Below are 12,554 nucleotides of genomic sequence, written 5' to 3'. Positions count from 1 at the left end.
ACTTGAGAATTTCATACATGAATATATTTTGGTCCCATTTACCTGCTATGTTTCCTGTTTCCCCTAGCTCCTCCCAGATCTCCCTACCTCCCCAAGCCCTCCGAACTTTAGAGTTCTCTTTTTCTTAAAATGACCCACAGAGGTTGATTTGCAGCTGTTTTGTAAATGTTACTTTATGGGATTATCTTTTCTTGTTTGCTTGTTTTTCTGTTGGTTTCGGGGATTGAAATTAGGGCCTCCTGTACTGTAGGCAATTGCTCTGTCACTGAGCTACTGTCCCAGCCTGCCATTGGTTTTGAGATAAGTAGGATTCAAAATGGCAGAAGAAAAACAAAATAAAACAAAACAGTCTTTGGCTCTGCTGTTCTCTTTCTTCATGTAGATATAAGATCCTGGTTAGTATCCTTTCATGTCTACCTGAAGGATTTTAATACTTTTATGTCATAGCTCTGTTAGTGATGAAGTATCCTTGTTTTTATCTGACAATCTCTTACTCCCCTTCCTTTGCAAAGGACATTTTTTCTCTTTATTGAATTATTTTTTGAAAGTCTTTTTCTGTAAGCTAAGCTATTCTACTTATTTTCTAGCTTCATGTTATCTTTTTCTCCTTTTGCCTTTAAGATTTGCGGATGTTACAAATTGGAAAGGGACGCTAATGAGGACAATATGAGAAGTTTAGTTTTAATCAGAGTAGAAAATGAACCTAACAGAATGAAATTTTCTGAGAGACTTGATGTTCATGATCAGTTGTGAATTATTAAGGGAAAAGTAAAAAATGGAATATTAGAGAAGAAAATAGAGTCAAAATAGCTGGCACAAAAGTGTTCTCAACATTTGTGTACCAAGGCACATGAGGTTGCAATCCTCTGTTCAGTGTCATCCTTAGTGTTGACATGGTAAACTGAGGGGTTCACCCTGAATAAGAATGGTATTGGTAACCTTCTCTTTTTGAGGCAAAAGGGGATGGGAACTCCACAGGAAGACCAACAGAATCAAGCCTTGTGGCTCTCAGAGTCTGAACCATCAACTGAAGAACCTAGGGTTTCATCAACAGGGTGGACCTAGGCCTTCCCATACATATGTAACAGATGTGCAGTTTGGTCTTCATCTGGGTCCTGAACGATTAGAGCAGGGGCTGTCCCAAAAACTGTTGCCTGTATGTGGATATGTTCTGCTAGCTGGGCTGCCTTGTTCGGCCTCCGTAGGAGAGAATGTGTCTAGCCTTGCAATGCCAGGGTAGGGGGATATCAGGAGGGTCCCCACTTGCTCAGAGGAGAAGGGGAGGGGGGTTCAGGGGAAGGGTTGTGGGAGGGGGTGACCGGGAGCTGGGCAGTGAGTGAGATGTAAAGTGACTAAGTAGAAAAAGAAAAATAATGGTATTGGTGACTACACTGTGAACTATCAGGCACTGTCCTGAGGGCTGTGAATGTACTGACTGAATTTTATCAATCCTTTACTTGAGACACTATTAGTAATCACCTTAACTTTCTTGGGACTATGATATTTTCATATGTAAAATAACTGTTGCTATACTAAATAATTAATAAAGTTTTTAATTCTGAAAGTTCATTTTTTTGGTATAAATAATGAGGAAAACAAAAATCTCTATCTTCAGGGAACTTAACCAGATTAAAGAAATGAGACATCCATTCTACTTCCTTAGATATTCACAGATAATAGTCTCACTGTAAGAGAATTATATAGGGTTGTTAGAATTTAAATCATATGTGTTTACTATTAAGATAGCACCAACTATTTGAATGAAATTGAATTATCATTACTAGTGAGTTAAGGTGCTTTAGGTGGGAGATGACAGTTACATATGGCTTGGTGGATGGCAGAAGGAAATGCCCATGAGGGAACAGAAGAGTAAGGAGCAGAATTCCTGTTTCTTACTTTCTGTCAAATTTTTATTATGTAGGCAATGGAAGAATATGGGATAAGAAATTGATGTGTATATTTGGGAAAAAGTAAAAATATTCTTCTTTCTTGAGAAGGGTCTCATTATGTAGCCCAGGATACCCTTGAATTTGTCATCTTCCTGCCTCAGTGCTTTGAGTATTAGGATTACTAAAATTAGCTCCTTATGTTCTAAATATACTGTTAGGGGATGGGGTATTATGTAATATTATAATGTTGGATTCACGTCTTAAAGATCTTTAATATTTTCTTAATGATATGGCTGAAAAATGATACTGGAATGTGTCAAGGGTTAAAGAGACTGGTGTGTACTGTTTAGAAACTCAGTATTTTCCCTACATACTTTATCCATCATAATGAGTGTGGTGATTTGAGTGAGAATGGTCCCCACAGGCTCATCCATTTGAATATTTGGGCTCAAGTTAATGGAAATATTTAGGGAAAATTAGGAGGTGTGTGACCTTGTTGGAGCAGAGGGCTGAGCTTTCAGGTTTTAAAAGCCCAAACTGTGGGCTTCCCATTCTCCCTGGAGGCTCTTGGCCACCAGCCTGAGGGGAGAAGGGGAGCAGAGGCAAAGAACAGGGTTCTTATGGCTGTAAGTATGGACATGGAATGACCTCCTGAGACTGCTGCATCGAGACAAGTCTACTTTATTGTTTTAAAGATAGAGTATATAAGGGCATTTTAAGGGGTATGGTTGGAAAGGGTTAATTGATCATGGCATCAAAGGGGCAGGAAGGGATGATTGGTTTTAGTACAGTTCTTAATTATTCTGCAGGCAGGAAGCCAGGTTGGGACATACATGCTGAGTTCTGCAGCCTTGAAGAAAGCCCTGTATTAGGTCACTTTTCAGACAAGGCCAGCCACCTGTGTTCAGGGACACTCTCCAGACAAAGACACTCTCAGAGGCAGAGGCAGGGAAGCTCTGTTAAGAAAGGGAATCCCCCATTTTGGGCTGCTGAGCTCAGAAAGCCATCAAGTCATAGGGGGCTACTATCTTAACAGCAAAGTTCCCCAACACAAACCATTTCCAGTTAGCCTTTTCTGCCTTGTGTTTGTGGATCAAGATGTAAGCTCTCAGCTACTGCTCTATTGCCACGCATGCCTGCCTGCTGCCATACTATACCATGGATTCTAGCCCTCTGAAACTAAGCCCTTAATAAACACTTCTATAAGTTGCTTTATTCATACTGTCACAGCAATAGAAAAATAACCAAAACAGTGAGGATAGGTGAATTTTATTTAATATTTAAAATACACTTGATTAGGCTATAAAATAGTTTTCTGGCTTTGAAACTTTATCCTATCACTTTTGAACTACTCTTAAGGGTGATGGGGAATAATGGATCCATGCTTTTTGCAGGTTTGTTTCTGTCCTTGAGTATAATGCTTTATTTCTGCTGAGTGCTAGTCCTTTGTGGTTAAATGGTGTCGAATAAGTTTATGTCAGCATTCAGCAGAAAATGAGAGCTAAAGACTGTTTAAAATTATTAAATCATTAGGACATGTCCCCCAAACCAGTATATAGTGTTTTAAATGTGGCACAAATAACTAAATAGAAAATGATAGATTTTGAAGAGAGAAGGAAATATAAAGGTATCTCACTGAACTCTGTGGGCCATCCTGGTGAGCAGTGGCTGTTTGCCAGCACATTGGGGGATAGTTCAGTGAATTACAATCCATTATAGACACTTATCTCATTGCTTTCAGGTAACTTGTCCAGGAGTGGTGCTGAAAGACAAGGAGGACATCTATCTTAGTATCTGTGTGTTTGGCCAATACAAAAAGACACAATGTGTCCCAGCCACTTTCCCCCTGGTCTTCAATGCCAGAATGGTGTTTGAAAAGGTGAGTTCAGCTCTCTTGCCTCTTACTCTTGTTTTCCTATTGCCCTTTTAGACATTTCTCTTTTCCCCTTCTTTTCCCCCTCTCTCCACATGCTCATGGCCAGCCTTTATTGCTCTACTCTCTCTCCCTCTCTCTGCCTTTCTCTGACTCTACAATCCTCCTAACTCCCCTCCCCATGCCCTGAATAAACTCTATTCTATACCAAAAAGAAACAAAGAAAAGAGTGAGTTCAAAAATCAGATTAATTATTTACCAACAGAAATCAGTGGGATTCTGGTTTTTGAATAAGATCGTGCAACATAAACTATTATTGCTAACTATGTGCTTAATTCAATTTAGCTTAATTCAAAAGGAATGTTGTAACAAATTTAGACTTTTGAAAATACTCCTTACATTATACACTGAATCAATTGCCTGTTTCCAAAACTTCTTAGTGGGATTCATGCAAATCATGGCATCTGGACTGCTGAATAGCAGCTTCTGTACAAAATAAGGCACAAATAGGTAAGCATGTGCTGAGCTTTACTTAGGAATATCTTGTGCTTTTCTGTTTCACCAAGCCTCTCTCCTTATTATCCTTAAAAGGGCTGGTATTGGTAATTATTACCAATCATATTCCCTTTCCCACCAGGCTTACCTTGTCCTTACAGATAGTCTTCCCTCCCTTCCTCCCTCCGTCTGTTCCTCCCTACCTCCTTTCCCCTTTCTTTCCTTTAATCACAAATAAAATACCCTATTTTTTTCTCTGTTCTATGGACTGATATAGGTACAGACATATGATAAGGCAAAACTATTTCTTCCTGTAACTTAATAAATGCATAAATACAATGAAGGAAGGGTGAGAAAATAGGGGAGACTTTTTTTTTTAATTGTCTAAGAAGACAATAATGTTTAAACTAAGCTTGAATGAGACTAGCAGTTGTTTAGGGGTCTAGGGAGAGAGAAGTCTAAGTAGAGAGCTAACAAAGACATAGGCTTCCTGTAAGGAGTTAGCGTGCTGTGTTGTAATACTAAGGTAGACAGGACCATCCTGAGGAGCACAGGTAAGAAGAGCCCCCTAGTGGGTGATGTTGGCGAGGGAGGCAGATCCAGTTAGAAATCGTTGAAGATTTGTATGGAAGATTGACATAGTGATTTATTCCTGAAACCCCTGGATTTGAGGGGCTTTGACAGAAAGATTGAGAGTTCAAGACAAACCTTAGGCTACATAATGAATCTTTCTCTGCAAAACCAAACCAAACCAAACCAAACCAAACCCCTCAAACAAACCAAGATTTTTCTTTGGTTGGGCAAGGAAAGACATTTTGGGAAGTGAATGGGAAACCAGTCTTACTTCCCTCTCTCTGGCTTCCTCTTCCCACACTGCCCCTGATGTACCCTCACCTGCCCTCTCACCCTCTCACTGCAGGTGTTCCCGGAAGCAGTAGACCCTGGAGATGTGGTCGCACAGCTTGAATGTGAGTTTTTAATTTTTAATTACTACTGAAAACATTTTAGAAATATCATCCATATTATAATTTGAGTTGGGATTAAATAAAAGTTTAAAAGTTCTAGTGGGATTTAAAAAATGTTGACCTGAGACATTTTCATAATTTAGGATTTCAAAGGCTTCCTGGAACGGTAGGTAAAGCGTTTATCTTTGTGCTGTGGATGAACTGAGACCTTTTCTTCTCTCTGGTTTGGTCTATGGCAGATAAAGAATTACTTAGATATTTTTTGGTCAAGGTGGCTTGGAGTGTTTTGATGGAGAGGCGTGATAAGTGGAACTTTGCCCTGCAAACAAAACTGTTCAGTGTAAGAGTCAGGAATGTCAACAACTCACAGAAGTTCAAGGTAGCCTAGCTGGAAAAATCAGTGCCTTTACCTCCATAGGTATCAATTATTCTTCAACAACAGGGCTCAGCTGGAAAAAGCTACACTGACAGCAGTGCTGTGTATACACTTGGGCGAGGCCCACTCAGGCCCTGGTTGTGAAAAGGAAGGCTGATGTTTATGCTTAAAAGTAGAAAGGATGGGGGAATACCTGGGGGTTGGGGGGAACTTGCTCAGAGAAGAAGGGGAGGGGTATGGAGAAGGATTGGGGGCAGGGATGGCCATGAGGGGGGCAGTGAGCAGGATTAAAGTAAGTTAAAAATAAAATAATTTTAAAAATGGAAAAAAAAGTAGAAAAGTCTGAAACTACAGACTGATGTTTGCATCTCAAAAGGCCAGCAGAGCTGGTGTTGGGCAGTACTCCTATGTCTCCTAATGTTCCCCTTACTCCCCACCCCATGTGCACTCCAGCAACTTAGAAACATGGAAACTGGCACCAAGCTTAAATCTTAGGGTTGGAGAGGGTGGGAACAAGCCTGCCTGCTTGTTTCCATGGGAATTGTGGTTTTGTGACTTATTCAGAGAATGCTTTGTACCAGGGGCTAGTATTCTATTATTTCATTTCTGCTCTAGGACCTGACATTATATTTTCCAGTGTGGTAGACAGGCTCAGTGATGATTGTTGCCTATAGGCCTATGCATTTAATGTCTCCTGAACATCTTGTTCATTATTTGGGAAGCCATATATTAGAAGCATTGCGGATGACCATTTCCATTTGTAAATGGAAAATTACAAATTTTTCTATTGAGAGAAAATTAATGTTTTTTTTCCACTATTTGGTTAGAAATTTTAGGGTATCAGATTACTAGTTACTGATGATTGTTATTTGAAAAGTGTCTTGATTTCCCTGATTCAGTTTCCTTCCTTCCTTCCTTCCTTCCTCCCTCCCTCCCTCCCTCCCTCCCTCCCCCCCTCTTTCTTTTTCTTTCTTCTTTTTTGAGTCTCATAAAGTGGTATTCTGCTTTCTAACACCACTTTCAGAGTTACCCTCTACTGTTTTGTCAGGTGAAGGTATTCTATTGTTCTTATCTATGTACTTCACTTTGCTCTGGTATTTAGGCACAGGGTTTGGCTTTGTGTGCTGTTTTATCAGATGACTTTCACAGCAATCTTCGTCCACAAACTCTTTTCTTTTGGTCTTCCTTCGTGTTGTACACTCTTCTTTGTTCCCTAATGATTTCATATGGAAAGTGAAAAGTCCACTGAGTGGAGAGAATTCTCAGTGGAGAGATGCCTGTCTGGGTACCTGTCACCTGGAGCCAGTCAGTTTTGAGGTTTCACTAATCATACCACCACTGGCAGTCTAAATGCATATTTTATACATTTTGTCATTGTGCTACAGGTGCATAACAGATGCAGGCTCTATAAAAGAATAGCTACTGTGCTCCCCAATAAAGTCATTTATTTGTTCAGTCATTGCTCCCATTTCCTCATCTGTCCCCCAAATGTCTTTTTAAAATTAGTTTCTTAAAATGAGGCTCTTCTCAGGCTTTAATGCTGACATTATGTGGCTATTTATTTCCTTAGTTTCTTTTTATCTGTAATGTTGTTCCACATTTTTCTGTTTGCTTTTAAAGCTGGGAATGAGAAAAATAGATCCTTCAGAATGTCCTGTCTCTAATATTGGCTAATTGTGTCCTTACCTAAGCTCTGTTTGGCTTGTTTATTGCTTGTTTTATATAAGCTGCTAATTAGAACTGGAGGAGTTTAGATTCAGACTTATTTTGTTATTTGGCAAGAGTCCTTAATAGTTTTTATAGTTTTTGATAGTTTTTGTGCTTATTGTATCATGCCAGATGACATGAATATCTTGTCCTTAGCAATGTAGAGATTGGTTATTTCGGGTCTAAGCAACATCATCCTGCAACCTCCATTATAATTCTCTAATCAGCTTTTCATCTGCTAGCTTTTTAGCATCCACTGAGGACCATCTGGGGGTTAGCAAATAGTTATTGTTATAATGTGTAATTCTTTTCTATTACTAACAAGAGAGAGACACACAGAGAGAATGAACGAATGAAAGAATGTAGGCTAAAAGTAGGTATCTAGTGTCCTCTTGGACCACTCTCCACCTTATATTTTGAGACAGGGTTTCTCATGAGCTTGCCCTGATCTGCTAGCCATCTTGCTCTGGGGATCTCATGTCTCTGCCTCTTGCATGCTGGGATTATAGGCTGGGATTATCTCCTGGGTTCTAGGTTAACTGGTCTTTAGCTTGTATGAGAATTGCTTTGGTTGGTAAACCATCTCTCCAGAGCCTGTAATTTTTCTTTCTTTTTATTTTTTAATTGAAAATATTTTTCTATACAATATATTTTGATCATAGTTTCTCCTCCACCTCCTTCCAGCTCTTCCCAAACTTTCCACCCATCCAACTCTAAGCATTTAAGTAGGCACATCCCATGCAAAAACAAAACAAAACAAAACAAAACAAAACAAAATAAAACAAAACAAAACAACCACCAGCAGCAGCAACAACAACAAACAGAATAAAAACAAAAAGAAAAAGCAGGAGAAACACACATATTCCTCTGATACCTAGAAACAGTCTTTACCTGGAGCTCCTGTAGGTTTTTTTATCAGTGGTTCAGCCATTTTGAGATACAGTCCCTATAGAAGAAGCAGGGCAATGTTTTCTGTTCTTTCTTGTTAAATAGCTTTAGCAAAACTCACTCATCATAAAATTCATCCCTTGTAACTACAGTTCAGCAATTTTCAGAGTATTTATGCAAATGTGAGACATCACCACTATCTGATTTAGTATATTCCTGTCACCCTCAAACAATTCCTGAGGTATATTTATAGTCAACTTCCATGTCTGCTCCCACTTCCCAGTAACCACTTGTCAATTTCTCTATAGATTAGTGTTCTTTTTTTTCTTTCTTTCTCTTCTAGTCTCTTAATTTAGAATAATATTTTTGAGGTGCATTCATATTTTTCCACATACAAGATATTTATTCCTTTTATTGCCAACCAATATTCTGTTATAATGAATATTTAGACTGTTTGACTATTGTAAATAATTAACAAGTCTATGAATATCTGTTCAGTTGTAGGCTAAGTATATGTTTAAAATTTGAATATGTAGTTAACATATTCTTATGTTACTGCAAGACCAGTGGCACAGGCTCCTTCAGGTCTGTCTGGGCTGGCTCCCTGAGCAGACCTTGGGTGTAAAATCCACAGCCAGCCCCACACCACCCAGAGGCAGTTTCACTCCCAGGTGCTTCAACATGCCCAGGATCAGAGGATCCCGGGATCCCAGGAGCTTGGTCACACCAGGATCTCAAGGTCCCAAAGGCAGCTTGACTCCCAGGAGCTCAGATATACCCAGGATCTCAGGAAGGACAGGCTCCAGTCAGATATAGCCAGGGAAGGGAGCACTAGAGATAACCAGATGGCAGGAGGCAAGCATAAGAACATAAGTAACAGAAACCAAGGTTACTTACTTGGCATCATCAGAACCCAATTCTCCCACCATAGCAAGTTCTAGATACCCCAACACACAGGAAAAGCAAGATTCAGATCTGAAATCACTTCTCATGAGGATGATAGAGGACATTAAGAAAGTCATAAAAAAAGTCCCTTAAAGAAATACAGGAGAACACAGATAAACAGCTAGAAGCCATTAAGGAAGAAACACAAAAATCCCTTAAAGAGTTACAGGAAAACACAATCAAACAGGGGAAGAAAAGGAACAGAACCATCCAGGATCTAAAAATGGAACTAGAAACAATAAAGAAATCACAAAGGGAGACAATCCTGGAGTTAGAAGACCTAGGAAAGGGATCAGGAGTCATAGATGTAAGCATCACCAACAGAATACAAGAGATAGTAGAGAGAGTATCAGGTGCAGAAGATACAATAGAAAACATTGACACAACAGTCAAAGAAAACACAAAAAGCAAAAACCTCCTAACTCAAAACATCCAGGAAATCCAGGACACAATGAGAAGACCAAACCTAAGGATAATAGGTATAGAAGAGAGTGAAGATTCCCAACTTTAAAGGGCCAGTAAATATCTTCAACAAAATTATAGAAGAAAACTTCCTTAACCTAAAAAAAGAGATGCCCATGAACATACAAGAAGCCTACAGAACTCCAAATAGACTCAACCAGAAAAGAAATTCCTCTGTCACATAATAATCAAAACACCAAATGCACTAAACAAAGAAAGAATTTTAAAAGCAGTAAGAGAAAAAGGTCAAGTAAAATATAAAGGCAGACCTATCAGAATTACATTAGACTTCTCAACAGAGACTATGAAAGCTAGAAGATCCTGAGGGTCATACAGACCCTTAGAGAATACAAATGCCAGCCCAGGCTACTCTCAATCACCATAGATGGAGAAAATAAGATATTCCACGACAAAACCAAATTTATACAATATCTTTTCACAAGTCCAGCCCTACAAAGGATAATAGATGGAAAACACCAACACAAGAGGGAAACTACAACCTAGAAGAAGCAAGAAAGTAATCTTTCAACAAACCCATACAAACATAATTCCATCTCTAACAAGAGAATTAACAGGAAGTAACAATCACTTTTCCTTAATATCTCTTTATATGAAAATTAATATTAACAACATATCCTAATTTATTGAAATTCAAAATATGAGGAATTAGAAATTTGTTGGCCATCATCTCGGGGTCTCGATAATTTGGTAATGGTAGAAATAGGTCCAATATTGTACAATCCATATACACTTCCTGCTTGTTTGTACATGACAGGGTCTTGCTGTGTGCCACATAATGGTCTTGAAATCATGCTTCTCCTATCTCAGCCTCTCTATTAGTTGGACTGTTTATTTGATGTTTTTATACTATACTTTGGTTTTCAGAATAGCTCACATATTTCAAAATTATTTACACAGCTGAAAGAAATGTAAACAATTAATTTGGGAGGTGGCTTGTAAGAGAACAGCTAGGAGTGAGACTGAAGGCTTTGCTAGATATTTATATTTATTGTATCAATTTTGAAGAAGAGGACTTTATAAGTTACTCTTATTCTGAGATGAATGCTTTTCAAAATCATCATAGCCAGTGAACCAGAATCTTGCCCTCACTTAACATCTGTGCCACCCTCCAAGCAGAACCATTGTTCATTGAAACAGTTGATGAATGACTTAATGAATAGACCATCTTAATACACATACCATTTCTTAAATGAATGTAACCTGTTCCCTGTGCCTGAGAATGATGACAATCACTCAAGTCAAATAGCTTTGACCATAGCAGGAAATCTGTATCCAAAAAATCATGCCTACAATTCATTCCTTAGCTCAGCAAAACTGTCAACTCTTAGCTTATCTACAATGGAGGTAAAATCCTTTGGTGATGTGAGGGACATTCAAGTACAGCCTTATTACAATGAACTCCAATGTCCAAAAACTGTTTTTTTGTGTGTTTGTACCACATTAAGAGCCAAGATTTTAAGCTCAACTAAACAAACAAACAAACAAACAAACAAACAGACTTTATCTATTTATTTTCATTAAAAAACTAATAGTGATATATTATTTTAAAATATCATACAGTTAATATATTTGGATTTATTTAAAACTTATGTTGAGAAAAACATGTATTTTCAGTATTACTGTAGACAAACATCTACATAAGACTGTTCAATTGATTGTTGTTTTATATCAAACAACTTTTATAATACTCATTTTTATTGTTACAATAAGTACTCATCATTTATTGTTTTATAAATTTTAAAGAATATGATAAAAATGAAAGGTATTGCAGGTTTTGAAGGGGGGCGGCTCTCTGAGAGGAGTTGGGGTACAAAAGGTAAAGAAGAATGTGATGTAAGTCTCTTTACTCAAAATATGTCTTTAAATTGAAACTATGTATCTTTTCTCATCATAATGCAATAAAAACTTAAATCAAAGGAAAAAAAGAAAAAATGTTTGCAACAATTTTTGCTCAAGATAGACATCAGTGTAAGAAATGAAAAAAGTTCAGATATGAATAAATAAACTTTAGTCTTAAAAAAAGTAAGTCGGTATAAAATTTTTTACACTCTGCCACCAAAATTAGGAAAAGGGATTTTGGCATACTCATTTCTAAGGGTTTACAGTTCCAGACAAGACTACGTATATCAGTGGGAAACTGTACTGAATACTTTGTTTAGGGAGGAAAATATGTCAATAATTTGTAAACATTAGGGAAGGGGCTGTTTCCTTGTCGCTTTGCTAAGTAAGAATCAAAGCCTCCTCTTTAGATGAGATTATTCTAAAAGATAGTGGATAATGGGTTAACACAAATGGCATGATTTCCTGGTCAGAAAAATTTTGTTGTGGTGGTGTTGTTTGTTTGTTTTTCTAGTTAGGTGTTGTTATAGGACTGCACCTTAGTCTCCTGAAGGTCTAGGTTGCTGACCAGATTCAGCAAATTAGAGGAGGTTCTGTTAAAAGAACTCAAGCTGAGGGCTTGCTTAAAATGGAAGTTTCTTTTCCTGTCAGTGAGTCCCAAATCACTTGGCATTTCTACCCTACGAGATAACAGTGGAAACAGTTACAGCAGCCGCACTGTGAAACTTCAGCTGTATGTTGCTGGCTTTGTGAGCTTTGTACCACACTTACTAAGTGTTTCAGAGATGCAAGTGTAGGATATATGAGTGTATGTTTATAATATATTTCAAAATTTAGGAAATATTTGAATAAAACTACTGGAAATTCTCTTTAAAAAAAAGTTATCACAGCAGTTTACACTCCCTCAAACTCATGAAGGTTTGCTTTTCCATATTGTTCCCAAGACTCAATATTGTTAGCATTTTGGGACATAGGGTGTATAGACATATCCAATTGTATTCCAAATTTGTGCTTAAATACTAATAATTTTGATCATCATTTTATATGCTTATTAGCCATTATTTAAATGTTTTTCCTGTTTTTGAATTGTTTGC

At 37.9% G+C, this 12,554-nt stretch overlaps 1 protein-coding gene across 3 annotated transcripts in view; it reads left to right on the top strand.

Moving 5' to 3' along the window:
* Spata6 (spermatogenesis associated 6) overlaps positions 1 to 12,554 on the top strand; it is a 108,469-nt gene that overhangs the window by 20,854 nt on the left and 75,061 nt on the right. For all 3 annotated transcript variants that reach the window (XM_021159686.2, XM_021159685.2, XM_085839080.1), the window contains exons 2-3: positions 3,631 to 3,768; positions 5,177 to 5,225. In XM_021159686.2, the coding sequence (XP_021015345.1) occupies positions 3,631 to 3,768; positions 5,177 to 5,225 (187 nt within the window). The remainder of the gene's footprint in view (positions 1 to 3,630; positions 3,769 to 5,176; positions 5,226 to 12,554) is intronic.

The sequence above is a fragment of the Mus caroli genome, unplaced genomic scaffold (genome assembly GCF_978045245.1).
Source record: "Mus caroli unplaced genomic scaffold, Mus_caroli_1 scaffold_6, whole genome shotgun sequence".
In the NCBI taxonomy this organism is placed as follows: Eukaryota; Metazoa; Chordata; class Mammalia; order Rodentia; family Muridae; genus Mus; species Mus caroli.
Note: the sequence above shows the minus strand (reverse complement) of the source record. Positions and strands in the feature narration are given on the sequence as shown.